Source organism: Clupea harengus, chromosome 8, assembly GCF_900700415.2.
Source record: "Clupea harengus chromosome 8, Ch_v2.0.2, whole genome shotgun sequence".
Classification (NCBI taxonomy): Eukaryota; Metazoa; Chordata; class Actinopteri; order Clupeiformes; family Clupeidae; genus Clupea; species Clupea harengus.
Window position 1 is genome coordinate 3576808 of NC_045159.1, and position 22217 is coordinate 3599024.

General features: G+C 41.4%; 2 protein-coding genes across 3 annotated transcripts; both read right to left on the reverse strand.

Annotated features, from left to right (window-relative positions):
* Positions 1-1197: 1197 nt before the first annotated feature.
* On the reverse strand, positions 1198-20051 carry rasa4 (RAS p21 protein activator 4). Of its 2 annotated transcripts, none has more exons than XM_031571529.2 (21): positions 19445-20051; positions 16364-16420; positions 15071-15184; positions 14840-14901; positions 12594-12726; positions 12087-12168; positions 11629-11763; positions 10994-11085; positions 7860-7977; positions 7581-7734; positions 7087-7151; positions 6896-6999; positions 6046-6238; positions 5678-5815; positions 4500-4644; positions 4088-4260; positions 3211-3348; positions 2979-3114; positions 2670-2790; positions 2502-2560; positions 1198-2354 (listed from the first exon to the last, which is right to left on the reverse strand). In XM_031571529.2, the coding sequence occupies exons 1-21, from the start codon at positions 19507-19509 to the stop codon at positions 2224-2226; spliced, it is 2415 nt and encodes an 804-aa protein (XP_031427389.1). In that variant the 5' UTR covers positions 19510-20051; the 3' UTR covers positions 1198-2223. The 2 variants fall into 2 exon arrangements, with proteins under 2 accessions (XP_031427389.1, XP_031427388.1); XM_031571528.2 differs by having other exon boundaries at positions 6887-6999; positions 19445-20049.
* Positions 20052-20419: 368 nt separating this feature from the next.
* Positions 20420-21493, reverse strand: upk3b (uroplakin 3b). Its single transcript, XM_031572796.1, has 4 exons — positions 21159-21493; positions 20946-21028; positions 20730-20859; positions 20420-20627 (listed from the first exon to the last, which is right to left on the reverse strand). Exons 1-4 carry the CDS (start codon positions 21410-21412, stop codon positions 20459-20461), a joined length of 636 nt encoding a protein of 211 aa, XP_031428656.1. The 5' UTR covers positions 21413-21493; the 3' UTR covers positions 20420-20458.
* Positions 21494-22217: the final 724 nt, after the last annotated feature.

Consider the following 22217-nt stretch of genomic DNA (forward strand, 5'->3'; position numbering starts at 1 on the left):
GGGCATATCTTGGATGGCTAGTGGGGAAGACACAGGTGTTTATCTGTCCTTCACATGACCATATGCTATCAAAATGAATTTGAGGATGGTACCAAACCTAGTTGCCTGTAAAACCATATCTCAAAAAGTGTCAAATTGTTGCATAGTGTTACTTTAAAGAGGTGAGTGTGGATAAGGGTTGCCAAGCTGTGGGTATCAGCAAAGCGCCCTGAAAACGGTGATACTGTTAAAGACTGGCTTTTATAATCACAGCCAGTCACTGGAGATGAGTGCCTCTGCCCTCATCAATCCCTAACACAACTACTAGTTACTCTTTTGTATTGTCATATCTGAAAAGAAGATTTAAAAATCAGTGTTCAGTTAATTGTGTGTGTTTGTGCACATGTACATGTGAGTTAAAAGATTATGTATTGTTTTTACTCCGGGTTTGTCATAGCCACTTATATTAGAGGATACCACTACTATGCTGTTCTGGGAAGGGGTGGGGGGTGGGGGGTGGTACATTTGGTTTGTCATGAGACATAAGATTTATGTTACCTCTAGAATTTGGACAAACAGAACTGGACGGAAACTTGGAAAGGCTTTTGGGAATGTGTGGGCTTCTCATATTTCAGAGAGGGTTTAAAACAAAACAGGAAGCACATCTTCCCGGATGCCAAACAGCCAGCAAGACATTTGAACCACAAATTCAACCAATCTTCATTAAAATGTTATGGTTAAAAACATTTATCAAATTTTTGACTATAAGCTTCTATAATACCAATGGTATGGAGTTAATTTCCTAAAGATGACATGCTGTCAAGGAAAATTGTTCTTGGTCATTATTCCATCTGTAGCTTAAATAAAATTACACTTTAAAAATGCTGACGTATCTGACTTAGAACTTTTCCAGTCCTTTACTATTTCAGCCATTGTATAGTGCAGTGTGAACCCAACACTGATCCCCCAATTTACACATTTAAAAATACAAACTAAATCCAAAGCATAGAAAGGAATCAGAGACAAGACAAAATGAGGGCAGTGAGCATAACCATGTGTGATCAATTGTGGGTGGTCTCTGTTTACTTGGTGTGGAACCAAATCCTAGTAATCCATTTAATCGTTCCAAACTTCCTCGCTCCTGTTACAGATTTTACCCAACAAGAAAATGCTGCAGAGACACCTAGTGGTGCAAGGATGATGAGCTCTCTCAATAAATGCACCAAACTACTTTTTTTTTTATTGTTTTCTGCATTATACAGCCATATTTTCAAATGATAGAAAATTTTCACACTGTTCACAATTAAGAAGTTCACCATACAAATGTTGCTACACATAGTATTTGGACATAAAAAAAGAACAGAAAACAGAGTTGACACTGAGAACAACAAAAAAAATGGGCTGAGTACATTCATAAAATGTTAAATGTCTCTGGTCAGTCTGAAAAATCTTGAAGATGTTTTTGGTATCATCAATACTATAGTATGATAATACTTAAGATGCATACATAATCTACGCAGAATAACACAACAAAACAACGGTGATCCATTGCTTCCACAATTTGTAAACATCAGTGTTTAATGGCAAACATGTTGTGTATCAAAGAATCAAATGCTTACTTGGTCAAGTTGTTAGCATAATAAATATAAAAATATCAAATGATAAAATTGAACTGAAGCACAAAACCTAAACACAATGTCATGTGACATCTACAAAAAACTACCTGTGAAGACACATTTATACACAAATAAAAATGATAACATCTACATCTTCCATAGAAAGAATTAGCTTTGTATGATAATGGAATAAAAATCAAAATAAGAGCTGCCGTCAGTTTATGTAACTATAAAAATAAACTTTTCTCTAGTTGGCAATTTAAACTGGTGATTGCACTGGATACTATTAATGTGCTGTACACCTTAGTCTTCAGACATCAGACATCAGCCTTTACTGCTTTATGCATCAGATACCGACACTGCCACTTCCATTAAAGGGATCCTGCATATAGTATTACAAATACTCTTTTGATGATCATATGGAGACAATGAAGCATAACATTATGAACATCAGAAGAAAACTGACCAGAACAAGAACTCACTTCCTGCAAACAAACCACAACAGTGATGACAATCATGTCGTAATGGCCTTTAAAAATGTAGCAACATGCCTCTGTTAGAAGCCATGCCAAGATGAAGGGAGATCTGCCCTTTGTTGTAAATGCATCCCTGCTGTACAGGGTCCTTCTTATGTCTGTAACTCTAAAAGGAAATTATTCTTATTCTTTGAGCGCTCCTCTTCCTCCACTGCCACATGTGAATCATGGAGGTCCTGGAGAACACTGAAGAATCGCATGACTCCATCTATTTTCCTCTGGCCTGAAACAGAAAACACGATAATCGTATCTATCCATCAACCCCATTTGGAACCACTCATAAAATGACTTGCATTAACAAATGTGTAGTCATCACTATTCACATGGAAGGTCCATGGTATGCAAAGTGGTAGACTTTTATGGTGTTTACCTTTTTCAGGTTCTCCTTCTTCATTTTCATGTAGCTTTTTAAGCTCTAAATATTTTTCTCTAAAAGACATAAACAAAGGCAAAAACAATACAACAGTCATTATTTGTGTAATGGATATGACTAAAATGACTACTTGTATTTTCATGAAGAAAAATACTCATGCTGTACTTCATGACTTGTTGAACCCCAAGCAGATGTCTGTATATGAGCTGAGACTCCAAATCAGGATCCAGAGGATCATACCACTCCTGCAGCGTGACTCCGTCTTTTGTTTTGTCACATCCTGGGTCTGTAAAGATATTTATTTAAAAAAGAAAATCAACTCTCTGATAACGGTCATTTTATTTTCACTCATGGACCTGTTAAGCATTCTCTCCTATGCACATTGCACATACAACAGTGCAACACAGATGATGGAGAAGTGAAAGACAATACTGAGAAAGTAATAATAGCAGTGTATTATCCCACTTGTAATACCAGCTTTATCCTTTTGGTGGCAGCAGCTCCATCTGTCTGCCTTATAGACCCCCGGGTGGTAAGAGCTCATAGTGTCTGTGTTGTGACTGCAGGCTTTCCTCAAGGCAGAGAGCCAGTGATTCAGTTCATTCACACTCTAGAAGGAGAGAGGGAGACGCACAGTGCACTTTTACAGCAGGGTGCATAACAGTATTGATTTCCTTGTTTCCTGATTGGTGGATGTGCGTCTGACCTTGCAGTCCAAGTAGAGAGTCTCCATCTGGCCCCCGGCGTCACAGGAGATGATCTGCATGACGTTGGCGCTCCCAAAGCTTTTCTCCTCCACCTTCTCCACAGCCATTATCTTGGGCAGAGAGATGAAGGAGCTCTTCTGCAGGACCCCAATAGTGTAGAGGGAATGGGTCTTTACTGACAAACTATGCTTTGAAGTTTGGGTGATATGATAATATGGTTGCAGCATTGTAATACAAAAAAAAACGTACATATGTTCAGTACTTACCCACAAACACATATGCACATCGTTTTGAGAATTTCACACTCTTTCAGACATTTTTAGGAACAGATATGTATAATGACATAAATATGAATGGAGATGCCTTATAGTATTTTGTGAGATCAAATTGTATATTCCTGCGTGAAACTGTAAAAACTGAAAATGAAACTTGATGACAAAGCTCAGTTCCCAAACCAAAGTCCCCAACCTAAATGTGTGAGGTAGGCGTGTTAGTCAGTATTTTCGAAGCTATGTGGATTAATGACCAAAGGGACACCAGCCCACCTTCAGGGCCCTTGAACGAACAGTCCAAACGCTCAGTCCAAGAACTCAAGCCTCCCAGCAGCCGGGAAGTTCAAAACAACAAACAAACAAACAAAACTAAAAGTACACAACCAAAACAAACCCAATCCAGGAAATGCTCGATGCACCGTTACCTAAGGCCTCGCTTCAGACCTTATATACCTCGCCCAACAGTTTACAGAAAAGCAAGCTGGTGCCCCCTTGGGGAATAGGTGTGTTCGTGAAAGTGGGCCGTCTAACTACAGTGCAAGTTGCTCTGAGGCAACACGCCCCTAACACTAAGAAGTCATCATCTGTGAGTTTATGGATGTACCTTGGAGTGCTGGGTCCTCGCGTAAGACAAAGTCTCTCTGCTGAGCGTGACAAAGTATTTTTTAAAAGGCGACGTCATGGGCATGCACTTGTCTTTCGTCCTGTGCAGCAGCAGGTAGCCCTCCTTCTCCATTTTGCCGCACTGGAGGCTCATCCGAGCTTGGAGACCAAGGTCTGAAACACAGGCAAACAACGAAAACATCAGCAGGTGTGAGCAAGTCCCCCCCCGTCCATACCCCCCCCCCCGTCCCCTGCTGTGTGTTCACCATAAGGTCACGGAGCTAAAGTTAATATTTACTGAGCAGAGGAGGTGTGTCAGATCCTAAGATGGTGACGTTGACATCGCCCACCCCACATCAGCCAATCAGAGCCCTGACTGATTTTATAAAGCAGAGACGGAGCCTGTGACTCACCCTCTGCTTCGTCACAGCTGACCAGCCTGGTGATGAAGTCTTTCAGCTGGGCAATGCCCTGCTGGATCGTGGGCTGCAGGGGGTTCATCCACGGCTCTTTGGAACAGCAGGCCAGAGTGTCGAGGTTCGCAATCATCTGAATGGCCTGTACGGCAGGGAAATGAAAAGAGAAGAAGGTTTTTTTATGGGACCAGTTCTGAGTGCTTGTCTGTTCTGAGGGGGAAGAGAAAGTAACGGAGTGTTCCTGTGTTTCAGCTAGTAGAGCAGGGAACTAACAACAGCAAGGTCACTGATAAAATATATATATATTAGGGCTGTCAGCGTTAACGCGTTAATCTATGCGATTAATGCGGCTGCGATTAACGCGATAAAATATTTTAACGCAATTAACGCAACTTAAAAAAAATAATTTTGGGAAAAATTAGATTTATTTGGATAGTTATGAAGTTAGGACAGGAAGCGATGCGGAGAGGATTGGGAAATTACATTAGGCCAGACTTGAACCTGTGTCCCCTCGGGCAATGTAAGTAGGGGGCTTGGCCTACCAATAGCCCCCCTTGTTGAAAGTGGGGAATGACAGAAAAAGTTTGAGAAGCACTGCGGTAAGTTTCTGTTTAATAGGCAAGATTACGGAACAATCGACAAAACTAAAGTTGTATGTAGCATTTGTCAAATTGAATTTAGCTATCACAGAAGCAGCTCGTCTTTAAGTTATCACCTTAATGCAAAGCACCCGATAGAAAGCAGTCCCAGGTTAGATGGTCGCCAACCCACACTCTACGACTTTACCGTCGAGGGGCACCATTGTGTCTCGCATACATTCCTTTTATGACGGCGAGAGAGCACGAAAAATTCAGCTCCTCGAGCAAGCTGCCACCGTCACCCTTACTGGTGACCACTGGACATCAGTCAGCAATGACAATTACCTAGGTGTCACAGCTCATTTGATTGACAATGTATGGAAATTGAGATATTTTTCATTGGAAGTAAAAAAAAAAAAAAACAGACAAACAAACTTTTAATCGCGATTAATTTAGATTAATGAATTTCAAAATGTGAGATTAATTAGTTAATTTTTTTTTATCTATTGACAGCCCTAATATATATATATAATATAATGACTAATTCTGCTAAATGACTATCTGTAATGTGAACATAAATGTGGGAGGAGTGCCTACTTTGGCCAGAAGGAGGAGGGTGCGGCTGGTGCGTGCGTCGGCGTGCTTCTCCCGGAGGTGGAAGAGCTTCGGGGACATGATGGCCGGCGAGATGAAGCGCAGACACAGGAAGCTGGTCACGGCTATGAACTTCACCTTCTGCAAACGCAGCCACAACCAGAGCTCAGGACAGGAAATTCATAAAAAAGAATGTCAGAGGATGTTAGTGTTAACATGCCACTCGTTCTGGTGGCACGGCAAAAAATACCCTGTGGGTTTACACAAAACCTTCACTTGAAACGTATTATAATTAGACACAATACAGAGCATGTGGCCTTCCATTTCAGTTCAAATGAAATATCAAATGCGTCATGTGAAGAGCTCCTCACCCTGTACTCAGGGTCAGAGAAGCGAGTCTGCACGCGCTGGTAAAGTTGCTGGAAAACCTGGCAAAGGACCAGGGGGCAGTAGGTGGCTGACTGTAAGATGGCGTTTAAAAGCTCTGAGAGGTAAAGCTGCAGATGAACGGTGCTCTGCTGGATAACATCAGCCTCAGTCTGCGTTCTGTGAAGCCCTGTACATCTATAATAATCATACATATAGATGGAAGACACAGACAGGCATACACACACATGACAAACAGACACACACACACACACACACACACACACACACACACACACACACACACACACACACACACACACACACACACCTACACATTAGTCATATTACATTTCAGAGGTATACCATATAACACTAAGGATCTTTAAGAACTTTGATTTTAGCCCCATTTAATCACACTGCATTAAAATCACAAGGTCAGTGCTTTCAATCGATACAGTAACCCCATCATCTATATTCATTCATGGTTCAACGGAGCGGAGAACTTCAATGCTGAGAAACTTAACACACATCAGCAGGTTCTTAAAAGGAACTGAATGATGTTCAATGACACAACTATTTAAAGTCTTTAACACCCCCCCATATCCTGGTCCCAAAAACTGCCCTTTCAAAATAAGCACTGCAAACAGAGTAGCTGAGTAGCTTCAACAGAGGGATAAGTTTCTCAGTAATAAAGCTTCCAGTGCAGCTGTGCTATAAACCCAAAGATAAGAAATACCACATTCCTCCCACATGTTCAACATCAGAATGTTGAATGTCAAACTGATAAAAACCTCAAGAACTACAACAACATGCTGCATGCATGCCTGATTATCCCACTCCTACCCAGCTTCCCTTAGTTCCACTTTGTTGGGGTCAAGCTCCACATATTTCTTCTCCTCAAAAATCCTGTTTATAGTGGGACCCAGGAGTCTGTGCAGATACTGCATGCCTGCTACCTATGAGAAGCGAGCAGGGAGAATTATGGGAAATGACTTCAGCCTAGTAAAATTGAAAAAACATACTTGATCATGATGAATACCTACCTTTAAAAAGGACTCCATGGACTTGGATGCCAAGGAGTTGCTTCGAAATAATGTGTTTGGCTCAGCTGGTTTTCATTGAGAAAAAACATTACATCATCATGTTCATCAGGGAGAATAATGAGTGGCAAACGAGGATGCTTTCACAACACCTGTGTAATATCATACATTTAAAAAAAAAAATATGGAGAGTTGATGTGTCTGGATTGAACTTCAAAATATGTGATAATTACAGGCAGCTAGGACTGTGAACATGAGAAATATTATTCTAATGAGTAAGTGCAGGGTGCCATCAGTGGTCACAAAGAGTATGATGATCAGCATATGCATAGCTTGCATGTCATGCATATCCAATCATTCTCAACCATTCATCAACAAATTAATAGAGAGGAATCTGGCAAGCCTTCGCCCCACAGATGCCTCTCACATCGTGACTCAGATCATTCGAGCAGTTTGTGAAGAAGGGGAGGGAGGGTGGGTGTCCTCTGGTTACTTACTGGTCTTGTCCAGCTCGAGCTTAAAGAGAACATCCAAGAACTTTTTCACCAGCCCCTGACCCAGGAAGAGCTTCACCAAGTTGTTGGCCACTTCCTGTCGACTCTCGGCCGTCGTGGTCTCATCAATCAGCATGATCAAATCCGGCCAGTTGCCCTGGAATCCCACAAAAATACCAGTCTTATCTTAACCTCCCACAACATGTCATTCTGACCTAATTTACTTAGAGCCAATAACAATGCAAACTAATGGGTGGTGACCTCATGTTCGTTGACACTCACATTAACATGCGAGTCCACGGACTGGCAAAGTAGCTCTGTGAGCGGCTGGTAATGGCTGGAGGGCAGGACTGTATCATCCCTGAGTCGGAGCTGCAACCGCAAAGACCCGAGCGTCCCCCTAGGATGAAGAGCATGACACCAGACACCATCATCACTATTACACCATCAATGCGCAAGCTGTGAGTCATGACCGATCACGAGGGGCCCACACAGTAAGTAACTCGGATCTGACTCAAAATCATACAACAGGGAATCACACTGTATGATGTTTATCAACAACTTCCTTTTTCTAAACACAACAGAATGCATAAAAAGAGGTTTATAAGCTATTTCTTACAGCAAATGTGGGAAAAGTAATTGTGGGCCAAAATCAGGTATCTAAACAAAAAAGGTACCGATGGACAAAATATGTCATTATATACACAACTTCTTTTAGAATTTGAACATTTCACTCAAAATATTACGAAGTACAAAGCCAAACGCTAGAGAGCAGTACACTGAAAATCTTTTTATAGCTGTCTAGAACCCTAGTTAACCCTAGTTTTTTTTTTTGTTTGTTTTTGTTTTTTTACCACATAACTCCAGCCAAGAGCAGCCGAAGCATCCTGTCCAGTCAGCACACCATGCCTGACCAACGGCTCTACTTATATGGCTCCACTCTGCCCACTATCCTGTGGAAATGTGCCATAAAATCCAAATGGCACGGATGGCTTCATTAGGCTGCGTGGGTCGGTCAGTTTTATTGGGCTGATATAATGGAACAAACTAAATGACAGCCGGAGCAATCAAGCGGAGGCACACAATCCCAGACAACACACCCCCTTAATGTTGTCTCTCGTCTCCTGGAGGAAAGTCCCTTCGCCTGCAAATTTATTTCATTAAAATATGTGCACAGGTAAAAGACCAATAAACTCAAATCTCAGACATTACTCTGCAGGACATACACAGACCAGTGCCTTCCTGTAATTATAAAACAATATTCTGTAACAATATAAACCAGAATTATATTACTGAGCCCTGCACTGCATCATTGTATTACCATGTCCGTGTATTTCAAGGGGGGAGGGGGCAATTGCAAAATTATCTAATTAATCTAATAATTGCAAAATTATCTCTTTGGCTGCCAAGAGGAACTCCTGCCCTCTGTCAGACATGCTATGGTGCATGCAACTCTCTGACTCCTTTTTAGAGAGAGGAGCACTTGGTCTTCAGGTCAGATCGGCGTCTGACAGCTAGCCACAGAATATCAGGCGACAGATGGTGGCCCGTCAAAAATCCAATCAGAAAGAAGACAGTAACGGGAGGAGAAAAAACTACACCGGGTGAAAATAAACAAAAACAACGGCAGCTTGATTCATTCACACAGAAGGGAAGGGATCGCCCATGCGGAGCAGGATTACAGGGGCTTAATCCGACAAAGAATTTCCAAGATCTACCGAATGAGCTACCGGAAAAGTGGGCGTCCGCCCCCCCCCCAAAGAAATTGCTTCCGTTACTCACAGATCCCTTCAACACACCCGTAATTTCACGTACCCCTTGTTGCCGTTCATTCTACTTGTTTCAGTGTATGATTCTGAAAAAAGAGGGGTGATCCTTTTACCCACGCTGAAGTTAATTAATCCTCTGTTTTGGATTGGCAATGACATTTCATTTTCAAACTTCTTGATTATTTTTCAACACAGAACCAAACAAATAGCAAATAACCAACACAAATTGTATTACTTCAACAGGAAATGAATCTTCCAATTGCTTGCATGTATGCTTGTTCACATATAAAAAGTCAGGAAATCACTGAATGAATGACGCAGAAACAACAGAGATTTCAATAAGGCGGTTCGCAGTTAGGGGGGAGTGGTGGGGTGTGTAAGAGGAAAGTGATGAGGTGGTTTGCCAAAGTAAAAGGACAGGTCTCTTTAATCTCCCGGTCACATGGATTTGTGTGTCAATGTATGCAGTAAATGTAATCCTACGACCTTTGCTAAACAACATGATTATGGAGAAACGCAGCTTTTCTTTGCCGGAGGCCAAACCATGCGAATGCATAAAATACAATATAACACAATGAATATGTCCTGCTCATCATCTGTAATATTTCTTAGAATTGAATGGACTTACACGATCTGTTATCAAAATCAGTTTTCAGTCAGTAAGTGGGCATGGCTCACACAAGGTTTACTTTTACACCGGAGAGAGAAAGAGAGAGAACTGTCTTCATTCAGGACTATGTGGGAGTAAGAAAACCCACAAATGATCTTTTGGTTTAGTGTTTCACATTCTACTCAAGGCCAACCCAAACTGACCCTCAGCTCTCATTAATCCAGTTCAACTGGCGAGCCACCTTTGTCATATCCTGTGGTAGCCGTGGCTGCATCCCCTGGTAGAACCTTGGGAGTATTTACATAAGCCTTCTATCCCACTCCTGACTCTTTCCTCACTAATCCCCGCAGCCAATCCACATGGCCAAATGATCTTTTATGAGAGAGGAGGGGAAAAAAATCCAGGGATTTAGATGGGGGAAGGATTAGCACTTCCTGTCAGCACATGGACCAGAACAGATGCACACAAGTCCACAAAAACCCGGGGTAAGGTAGTGATCCCGGCCTAGCCGTTTGCCACAGCCGGCTGCAGAGATGGAGAAAGCACAGGCATCCCACCCTCATTATAATGCAGGTGAAGCCCACAAAAAGATATGCATCTTTCTCAAGATAAGCTACACACTCACTTCTGCAGGACTTTTTTCACTGTTGCCTTATCTGTCGTTTTTGAACGGAGCCTCGAGTAACTTCTCTTACCCCAATGTGTGTCTTGCTCCATTGTGTACACTAACTGATCCTCCAATGGGATTTCAATTTAAATCTCCTCACTGTGACATCAGAAGATAATACAGAATAATACAAACAGTCCTGGTAGAACAGAGGAAAACTAAGCCTTGCATTTCAGCCATTCTCCCTTTAGGTAAGCATTGCCCGTGGGATCGACAAATTCCATACTTTGCAAAACTTTTCTCTGTTGAAACGGGGGAAGAGTTGGATCTGAAAAATGAAAATGGCCTATGCCATCTCATAACATCTCCTAATGAAGGGTAATGGGTGCTTTAGTGGTGCTGCTTTCCAAGCCCACTCCCGGACACTCACTCATGCTCGCTGTGTTTGGGCTTGTCTGGCCCCAGCCGAAACCATCCTTCCTCCTGCTGGGCAGACTGGAGTCCGTTGATGTTGAACAGAACCTTTGAGCGAGAAGTTATACACAACATTAAATTGTTGCAATAAAATGTCAAAACAATGTTATTAAAGATAAATGATGAGGACACGGGTAATGTTGCCAGACATCCTACGCTGCAGGGTACAGCCAAAGACAGAAAAGTTCTTGTTGAGAAGGAAACAAATAAAGAAACCCTGCTGCTTATGATTAAGCTGAATACACGTCTGCATAAAGCATCTTCCTCTACAAAGTACTAAGAACCCCCTGATAGATAACATGATAGTTAACAACACAGCCTCTACCTACAATGAAGAGTGACCAAAACATTGGTGTTAGGGTGCACAACTGGGGAAACTATCTATGGAGAAAAATTTGGGGTAGAAGCCTCCGTAGTAGCTATACACTTGGAATTTTCCATGTCTGGCCACATGTTTTGATATTGCGAAAGCAAGAACATTTCAAACAAACTGAAGAATCAAGACCCCCTGAGTAACAGTTTACCGGCACCATACAGAGAGTGGTCACACAGCCAGCCTGGTTCTGAGTGGAGATGTTTTTGATGACTCACCTTCCCCAAGAAGTCATTTCTGCTGACGAGGTCCCAGTCCCAGACCTCCACACTGAGAGGAGAGTCAGCTGCGGCGTCCTCCAGCTCATACTCAAAGCTCTCGTTCCACCGGGGATAGCGCGTCTTCTTCACCACCTTCAGAAAGATTTCACAACATATGTTTCAGCTACGTCTGGCATAGGTGCGTGTGTGTCTCTGTGAGCATTGATATATGGATGCATTAGCGTGTGTGTGTGTGTGTGTGTGTTTGTGTGTGTTGGGTGTTGGAAAGGGGACTAAAATACTGTGAAAGGCAAGAGTTTGAGTTTCCACAGTTTCACAATATATGAATGTATTAGTTGTGTGTGTGTGTCTGTCTGTCTGTCTGTCTGTCTGTCTGTCTGTCTGTGAGCATTGACATATGGATTTATTGGTGTGTGTTTGTGTGTGTGTGGTTTGTTAGGTAATCACTCTCTTACCGCACTTTCAAAGGTTTTTCCGTTGTATCTGACTCTTACAAAAGGATCTGAGGCCCCATTGCGGTCTTTCTTGGCAAGATCTCTGCATGGAACAAGCATTCCAGGTCACAGACACAGTAGGAGAATGTTTATTATGACAAAATCCACACATGCACGACGCAACAGGGAAACGATTAATTTCCTCATTACAGTGGGCTGTTGTTATGTTGTACTATAAAACAATGTAATGAATGTGGAGTGGGTTTAAATATTTTTACACCATGCACTGAACTGTGAAAAAGGTCCTGCTTCAACTTTGCACCAGAAATTGCCAGTATTATTTAATGTTATTCATGACTGATCATTTCTCTTTCATGTTACTTTATGATATCGGCCCCAAGCTCTGAATAATCTAAAATGAAGAACCCTTCATGAGAAACCCCCTAAAGTCACTCACATTAAATCTCACATTAAATTTAAATAAAACATCCTGAATTCTCCGATTCTATTACAGGTAATTGCACCCACCTGGCTTCCATGACCTGACAGCGGAGTCTTGTTGGGACGTCTCCATCTCCGAGCACAGATATGTGTAGATGAATCTCACCCTGCACTTCCTCATCAGGGTCAATTTCAGTCAGGTTCAACCAGCCGTCCATACCTGCAGCAGAGCCACACAGACAGGTGTGTACATAAGCTTCACACTGCTTATGTTGTCAGAGCACCAAACATGTAGACTGCCATGTGCATGCAAGCTGCACTGCAAAATAGAGATGAACGCACTCACACACCAATGAAAATGCAATTTCAATCTGCAAATGCAAAACACACACAAACACACACATAAACACATCTACCAGTGTGTTTGCGAGAGAATATCGATGAGCCAAATCTGCCCTATCATAGCTCATCACCCTCAGTCTGGCTTTGTGTGGCTTAGTTTAATAGAATTAATTGCTCTGATGCATTTTCAACAGCTTAACTTGAGATTCAATCTGAATATCTAGTGTACACACATGTCCATACCCATACGGACAACTACACTCATATGTTTAGTAGAGCAGATGAACAAACCGCCACATAGTCCAGCAAAGAGTACTTTTCCCTTTGATTAGTATTCAAGGGTACATCTTGTTGAGGACCATTGTGTTTTATTGGCCTGTTGTGGAGGCCAAGAATAGACTGTCCTGCCAAGCCAGTGTTCCCACAAAGTAATATGGAAAAGGAAAGTCTGGCTGACTTAGAACATTTTTTAGAAACCACAGTGGGATTTTCAGTTGCTTCCTGCCAACCAGTCATGTGGAATTGTGCATAGCAACACCAAGTCGCAGTTCAATTTCAACTTTTCAGGCAGACAACTGAGATTCTGACATTCTACACAACTATGGTCTGGCTGACCCATTTAATATCTTATATCTTCTCTCTGGTTATCTACACTGAAGTAGATTTAAAAACAGTTTCTCAGAAAAATGCAGAGGATTTTGTTCCATTTTCATGTTCTCTTACCACTACTGAAACACAATTAAATCTTGTCAATGTAATGTACCTAACATGACTGATTATATAGATGATGATTGCATAGACTATGACACACAAAACATGACAGGAGTTTAGATTAAAATTACTTTTGACCAATGGCAGTCTGCTATTACAGGAACTTAAGTAGCAAGCTAAACCAAAATCACTGCATGTAGCCTTGTGTAAAACATACATGGAAAGTGTACACTCGGGAGATCTATGATTTTAACTACCAAATTACATCTATGACTGGACTATGCCATCCCAAACTGAGTCTGATAGTGGATAACACCTGCCCTGAGGATCAAACCAGCAGCTTGTACTGCACATGGAACCTCAACTGGTTTTGGCCCAGCCACAAGACCTCAACATACCCAGACAACTGAACACCAAAATACACTGAGCCAACTTCCTTCATACACCTAACCCAACTAGTTAGATCACCTACATACCATAGTATTTCGTTTCTCCCTGCAAATTCTTAGCATACCATTTGCATTCATAGACATACATGGCACAAAATAGAAATTTTCACCAGGCTAACTACCCAGACTTTCACCAAAAACAGATCTCTCAAGGCCAACTGTCCCCAAATGGCAGACACGATCCACGTGTGAGCATCACACTAAAAGCACCGGAGTAGCCCCGATTTCACTCTAGCATGGCAGGCAGCACTGGTTGATCTGACTTCACCCACCTTTAATAAATAAATAAATAAATAAATAAACGCCATGGGTATTCATCATCTCTGCGTGAGGTCATCTGTGAGTAAGATCTTTCCCTGTGCTCGTTTGTGTCACGATAATGGACGTTCCCATGGCACTGGCTGACTCAAAGGCCACCCAAACCTCTGTATTAGCTCCCACTCAGTGTGTGTGTGTGTGTGTGTGTGTGTGTGTGTGTGTGTGTGTGTGTGTGTGTGCGTGAATGACTCAGAATCTATCAACACCCAAGGTGCTTCTGCAAAGGAACTTAAAGTGTAGCTGCTGCACATACAGTGATATTGTCGCCTGTGAACAGAGCAGGTGCGTGTGATGTAAATAGCATGCACTGACAAACCTTCCAAAAAGGTGTTAACAGTCTGAGCAGATCTTCATTTTGAGGAAGAGGGAAAAATTCTAAATGGAGAACCATCATCTGAGCACACCTTGGAAATCCCCTATCTGATAAACATTAGTCTAGTCACTGCTACTATGACCTGGAATGACCTCACAATCAATACTGATAAAAGCTCAGAAGCAGGAGTCTCCTCCTACCTTGTGGTTTGGCAGTGAGGGCCTCCTTGCTAATAGACACCTTACCGATGACGTCATCACGGCTGTGGAGATACAACATTTCCTAGGTTAACCCACAAAAATGTCAGGCCACAACCACAGCCCAACTGTATTCAATTATACCCTGTCCTCTAGCATATCATTGCAGTCATCAATATTCACTTTAGACATTATACAGTGCAGTATACAGTATCATACGGTATAGATATTCACCTGAGAGAATCTTCATCAAGCACATAGAATGACATAGTATGGAATGAGGGGGGAAGGTGAACGTTGTACTCCTCTCCCCAGAAGGGAGACAGAGTCTTCCATATTGTTGCTGTTCTGTGTGAAAGAGATTACAGGGGGGAAATACCCAATAGTGAATATTGGCCACTCTCAGTGTGTAATAAGAAGAAAATGAGACAATCCATTTCACTTTAACAGAATGTCACAAGTCGTCCCTGACGAGATTACGGCGGACAAAACAGGATGGTCACGCCGCCGCCACTTCCTCTTACTTATGACACCAGGACTACTTCTGGTGGAGAGGTTGGCATACTATATACGGCAGCAAAAAACTGTACACAAATATTTTGATCATGACTCCTGTTATCTGACACTGCAGACATCCCTGACACGGCAAAAGGTGAAATGGTTGAGGGAAAACAAATTCGCTGTGTCAGAGATTGGTCTAACAAACTAGTCAGATCAGTGCATATTTTCTTTCACTTTAAGATTAATTTTTAACCCGAGGCCTACATGACTCGAAACTAAGTGTCAGAGGGATTACTGCATCATGTTTACTCCAAAGCATAATGTCAAGCTCACAAAAAATTATTTGAGTCCATTATGCGCTTGATTACAAGATAACAAAAAGCTGGTAGTGATTTACATTAGACTACAAGTGAAGGGGTTTATTTAACCTGCCAGCTTTTAGACCAATCCAGAATCACAGACAGGCCAGTTAAGCAGGAAAATATTAACTACATGAGGAGGCGTTCACTCAAGCATTGCATACAAAAAAGGCTTCCAAAAACAAATATGGTCATCGCAGTTCTTACTCCCATTGTTTACATGCAATCTGCCAGGGAGCATGAATTTGATCTGTGATTAGAACATTATGATGATGAGGATAATGATTTTATTCTTATAGACATCCGTGTTTTCTACGTCATTCACTGGTGTTCGATGCATGTCAACATGTCTCATTATACAATTGATTTCACTGACTCTGTCCACTACACTTAATTCCTCTGGAGACACTGATCATTTTGTATTATTTACACTTCTCAATATCCCTGTTTTCTTAAACATACTTTCCATTTCCTGTTTATGTTCGATTCCAGTTGATTTAACACAGAGTGAATCCCAGCAGATGGCTTGCTAAGGCAGAGCAAAGGTGCAGCGAAGATAATACCCAACAAATTTATGATAATCAACTCATTAAAAGCAAGGGAATTATCACAATATAACCTTGTTGCAGTTTAGAATGCTCTCCTGGAGAGTACTCTGCATACCTACCTGATAATGGCCTCATTGTCAATTCTGACAATGCAGTATGGATCACTGCTTCCAGTTCTACAAAGAAAAAAAAACAAAACAAAGCCATTATAGATACAAAATAAAGACTGTAACAGACGCTACCATCTTGAAGCATAAAACGTGACAGCATGATTATTCTTCACCTAATTTACCATTCGGAATTCTAGGTGTCCCTATCAAATCACCCATAGTGATAGAATTCAATTAAAAACTCCACGGTTACAACATGGACCACTGGACGGCTGAAATTAATTAACATTGCTGCTAGCTGCCACGTGCAGGCACATGAAACATGAAAAAAGGGGGGATTCCTTTTTTCTTCTCCTGGTGGCGAAAAACACGGCGTCCCTTTCATCCCATAGGCCATGGCATCGGCATGCCTCCTCCGGGGTGTCAAAGCCCGCGCCAAAGGGCAGATTGTGGATAAAGGCATCTCTCATGCAGCCTTTGCAACTCCATAGTTCAAAAGGACCACGGCCCAGACACAAGGCAGACCATACCAGCAGCCTAGAGAGCCAATCACCCACGGTTATTTCAAGCGCAACCATAGATACTGCCCAGAGATATTCAGCACCTCAGCATCATCAGGTGTTGATGTGTATTCTCTTTATTCCACCCACATCCATGGCCTTCTGTGACTTTGTTGAAAAGGTTCACTTGCCAAGAAAGAGGTTCATGCAAGCAGCCTATTCGCTTTTGGCAAATCTATCATTTCAGATGTGCACAAATAATTATTACTACTAGCACCTCACAAAAGAGTACTCAGCGGATGGCCGTGGAGATGGAAGCCCAGCGCGAAGGCAAAAAAAAGAAGCCGATTCCCTTTGTTTGGTTTCTGGGCTGAAGCTTTTGTTCATTGAGCCCATGATGAACCTAGCAATGACTTGCGCATTCCAATAGGATGTGTATAATTGAAATTCTTGAAAAATGTTGTATTGCAATTTGCTAGAAGATGGAAAATCAGGTTAAAACACAATGGATGTTGTAGGACAATATTTACAGAGACTTGACAGGCCATTTCTATTACAATTTACTTTTTATTTTTGCATCAGTCAAGTAAACCAAACAAACTTGCATCTTACAAAGTAGCTTAAAGATCAGTCCAACACGCACTCACCTATTTTTATAACTAATATATGGGTGCTGTCATCAAATAGCACAGTAACTGTTCAGACGTATTCACAATCCATCACATCAGACAGGAAAATACACCCTTTTGCATTAGTCACCAGCAAAATAACGGCAAATTACAAACAGGAGGGGGGATTTTTTTCCAATCAAATCCTCATATAGACTCAGGAGAAGTGACACATAGTGCCAACATTTACGAGTCACGTCTGTACAAAAAAAAGAGTAGTACTGGGGGTGATTCATCTCTGCCTGTTGTTATCAGTGTAATAGGGAAACCTGGGGCTGTCAGAATCAGGTGCTACATCAAATAGCATAGTGGCTTGGCAGTTGAACCACGTACTCGTCTGCACACACCACCTGCAGAATGGTGATAGCACTGACGACAAAGACAAAAAAGTAAGAGGCGGAGAGTGCCATTATCAGGGCTGCTTACAAACACAGTCTCGGCATCATCTGAGTCCTTCTCGGGTCTTTATCGCAAGCCTTTTGCCTCAACAACACACCAATATCTCCCAAATGCAGAGCCATCAACTGGAATGCTGGGCCATAAATGGACCTAAATTCCAGGGTTAGCATGGTGAAAGCGTGGCAGCATGTTGTGTTTGCACAGCTTGGCATAGTTATTGGGCCGTTAGGGCAAACAATCTGCTGCTCAGGCTGAGAAGCACTATCTTCTGGTGAGTGAGTCGTGCTTTCACTAGGCAACATGGTTTGATGGCGTTTGCATGGCTGCTTACCTCTAATCAAATGTAATTTTCCAGAAATGGATGATTATGCAAATGAAGGGAGACCCCTTTTATTTGCATGGATGCCAAGGTGTCTGCACCCCTATTTGAGATTAAATATGCGGAAGTATGTCATGAATTTTTAAAGAAGAGACCATCAGTAGATACCAGAAAACACACAACAGACATTTTCATTTATTAATAAGGGGGGTGATATTTCAAATATCTATTATTTGGTCAATTTCAGACTAGTTTCACACAGCTGCCTCACTCGGAGGAGTTTAATTTAGGATGAATGCTCACAGCGGCCATAAAAATAATTTAGGAAGGCATTACATTCATGAGCAGGTGGGTGTCCCTATCACAATTTGCACATCACCACAATAAATTCCAGAGTAGTAGCACCACAACTAAAATACAGGCTTCAAAATTGGGTGGCAGCATTTGAACAGGCAATCTTGCAGTCGAATTCCACTGTAACGATTTGGGAGCAAAACTAGCCTACAGAATTTTTTTCCACAACCAAAGTGGAGGGAGAATGTAGAAACATGCCTGCATCTTTACCACGACAACAGAAAGATGACAGACACACAAAACATATAGCATGTTTGCTGATGCTATAAATCCCTCAGATTAACCATCTGTGTGATGTGTAAGAAATATAGGCTAGCGTGTTTACACAGAGCACAGATATTTTAGGAAAAAAAAACCATAAATGAAATCCCTCTACACTTCCATTGCTGAAATCCACACATGAATTACACATAGTTAACACAATATAAGAAGTGGTCTTCCTTCATTTCAACACACACAACATTTGTAATAAATCACCTAGCGATTGGTTGACTGCTGTACTGTTTTTATTTCACTCAAAAGAACTAGCCTACTAGACGATTCAACTATTTCCATTCAGTGAATCACAGCTGCCTGTATCGTACGAGTAATTTTATTTTTGACCTCAATACTATCACCATCTTAATGATAACTTAATGATAACAAGAATTTATAACTGACTCAGTGTTCGAATTTCAGGAAAAATTGTCACTCAGGCAATCAGTATTTTAAATATTTACCTCAAATTTACAGACATTTACACGATGTTACCTGAATAGTAAAATGATTATTCAAGAAGGAAATAATGACAGTTCTGTCACTTAAAGAATAACCATTTCTATTCTAAGAAATTAAGTACAACAATACTCACATGTCTTTAATTGGCAAGTTTTTGCCCTCCACAATTCTTATAAATAAGGTACTTCGCTTAGCCATTGTCTAAATCCACACGCTTGGAATTTGATTGATTGAAGGTTGAATTTAATTGCCATGCGATATCAACATGCGTTGACAGCTATATGAATCGTAGTAGCCAGTGTGATACAACGTCTTGGCGTTTGCATTGCTGATTGTTTCAGGCGCGTTTAGGTCTCGACCAACTTCCCTGACAACCCGTGCTCACGACATCAATGTGCCAATACCAACTGTTCCGCCTCTGAAATGCTATCGCTCCATGCACTATACACTCTATTCGTGGCTAAAGGGCTTCGCGGATATGTTTATAACTAGATTGACTGACTGCCTCACACAGTTCGGAACTGTATTGGCCAGATTGAAAGATGACGCATCTGGTCCCGTGGGTTCACGGGAAATGAAGTCTAACCATCTAAAGGAAGGAATTCTGACTTTGTTCGTGCTTATAGAATTTCAAGAGTTCAGTTTAATATTTGGTCACGAGAAAAAAGCAAGCTTAACCAATCATGGCATGGCATAATGCTGTATCAGTGAGGAATGTATCTAGTATTACTAAATATGACATGCAAATGCAAATAACTTTGGTGTGGCATAAATTAATAAGGATCCAATGCAAAGAAAAGTTATTGCTACGGTAGAATAACTTCCAAAAACAACAACAATCAAACAAGATTGTTGTCATGCACTGAGTAAGAGACACAACTGCACTTGGTTCATTAGTACATGTTCCTTTATTACTTTTCAGGAATAATTGCTCTATTTTTGGCATTTTAAGTCAAATTTGATTTGTTTTGAGCATATAAGGGACATTATTTTAATGTTTAAGATTGAGGATTCTTTCATAGTTTTTTGAATAAAAATAATCCTCTTGCCCCTCACCAAAGGTATAGTGATACATCATGTGATAAGATCTCTAAAAGCAGATACATGTAATGAAGTATAGGCAACACATCATGATTCGTTATTCAAATTACTGAAGAATTATGGGACTGGGTGAGGTGAATATTGGGTGGCTTTTTGGATCATGTTCAAAAGATGGGTTGATATATGGAGCTGCTGGGTCCTTAAAGTTGTGAGTGTCATATTCTGGAATGCGCAAGGATCCTAGAGCTCGGATTGGCTCCTTGTCATCCCAGCACCTGAAAAGAGGGCAAAGGGTGATTAAATCACAGGGCCTGATGATCGTTTGCATTTTTGGTGTCTGCAGTGTGGAATGAGATGCAATGAGCAGATTTACTCACAAAGCTAATATGAGCATACTCAGCAGTAGCAGGATGAGGAGAAACACAGCAACACACAGGATTGCTGTGATGACCACCATTGCTGCGGATCTTCCAGGAAGGCTGTCGTCGATGGCATCAGGATTCTGCACTGATAATGAACACAAGCCTCATTTATAGTCTTCATTTCTCTGGACCGCAGCATATGAATGCTGAGTGATAATTATAGGCTCTTACAGGCGTACAGAGAGATATCCTCAGACCACTTTGTCTCCGATAAAATCGTCTTGTTAGTAGGATCAAGAAGGAGATACTTAAAACTGAAATGAAAGAGCAGAATTGTTTAATATACAGTGGGGTCACCTGGAGGTTGAGAACCCTTTACTCTAAAGATGATTTAAAAAATGTGTCACTGACATCACAAAAACAAAATGAAACAACGTTCCATACTTCACAGTTGAACCATCGGGTAGCACTCCATTGCAGTTAGCAGTGGGACAGTTTCCCTCGGATCCAACTCTGAAATAAGTCATCCCAGAGACAGATGAACACAGGAAGTCTTTCAGGAGTCCCACTTTAGTCAGGTAATAGTTCTTTGAGGTGCTGGCAGTGAATGCAGTGGGATAAGGAGACAGGCTCAAAAGATCAGGATTCGTCTTGTCTGCATCAAAAGTGTTGGTCGCTGGACAAATAAGAAGAATCATTATAAAACAGATATTTGTAGAATATTAAACTTAGTGGTTCTCTGGGTTCACTTGAAAACTTACAGGAGTTCAGTGCAGGCACCAACCAGATCTCACAGTCACTCTGGTTGCAAGATGAAATTGTTGGGTTACCAAAGTAACACAGAGGTGTTTTCAGTATGACTGTGTTGGTGGTGGTCTTCCCTGCATAGTTTAGGGGTGTAATGCTGGGGGTGTGTTCAACTGTCTCACCTGTGAGAAAACATGATTTAAAAAAACAGTTAGACCAAAAAGCATTGGTGAATAGCATTGGTGTATTGGTCCATTCACTCAACCATAACGCAAAAAAAGCCCTAGACTTTGAAGTGCTAATCAAACTACTGCACACAAAACTCTGAACAAGTCTAACTTCCTTATTTTCATTTTACTTACTATACAGGGAGTTTCAGTTCAGCATATTTTGTTTGGAAAATGACCATTGTACAGTTACAGAGTAACCTCACTGTTTTTTGTCTGATTTCCCACCACCTCCTTTCAGAGGTGGGGTGTCATTATTAATAGGGTGTCATGAAGAAAATAAGTACATGGTTAACAGCTCTTCTTTTTGTGAAATGCTCATCTTTGTTAAATAATTTCCATACATGTCTATGTAAAAACACATCTTGATTCCACTCCTACACCACTGCTAAATGTGCATCACAGGCCAACCCTATGTGGGTGGGGTCAGGTGCACAGTGTTCATGCCTGGTCTTGTTCCCAACTGCTTTACTCTCATGAAGTCATCATCTAAAAATCAGTGTTTCGTAAACAACTTCTAAAATACTCA

What these genes read in the sequence shown, in the direction of transcription:
- rasa4 (XM_031571528.2), bottom strand. Translation starts at nt 19,509, where the DNA reads ATGGCTAAGCGAAGTACCTTATTTATAAGAATTGTGGAGGGCAAAAAC. An exon ending in AACTTGCCAATTAAAGACAT is followed by an intron (nt 16,421 to 19,444) that starts GTGAGTATTGTT and finishes TTTTCTTTGTAG; the next exon opens with AACTGGAAGCAGTGATCCAT. An exon ending in GAAATGACTTCTTGGGGAAG is followed by an intron (nt 11,086 to 11,628) that starts GTGAGTCATCAA and finishes TCTCGCTCAAAG; the next exon opens with GTTCTGTTCAACATCAACGG.
- upk3b (XM_031572796.1), bottom strand. Translation starts at nt 21,412, where the DNA reads ATGATTCTTCTTATTTGTCCAGCGACCAACACTTTTGATGCAGACAAG. An exon ending in GGATATCTCTCTGTACGCCT is followed by an intron (nt 20,860 to 20,945) that starts GTAAGAGCCTAT and finishes GTTCATTATCAG; the next exon opens with TGCAGAATCCTGATGCCATC. An exon ending in AGTATGCTCATATTAGCTTT is followed by an intron (nt 20,628 to 20,729) that starts GTGAGTAAATCT and finishes CCCTCTTTTCAG; the next exon opens with GTGCTGGGATGACAAGGAGC.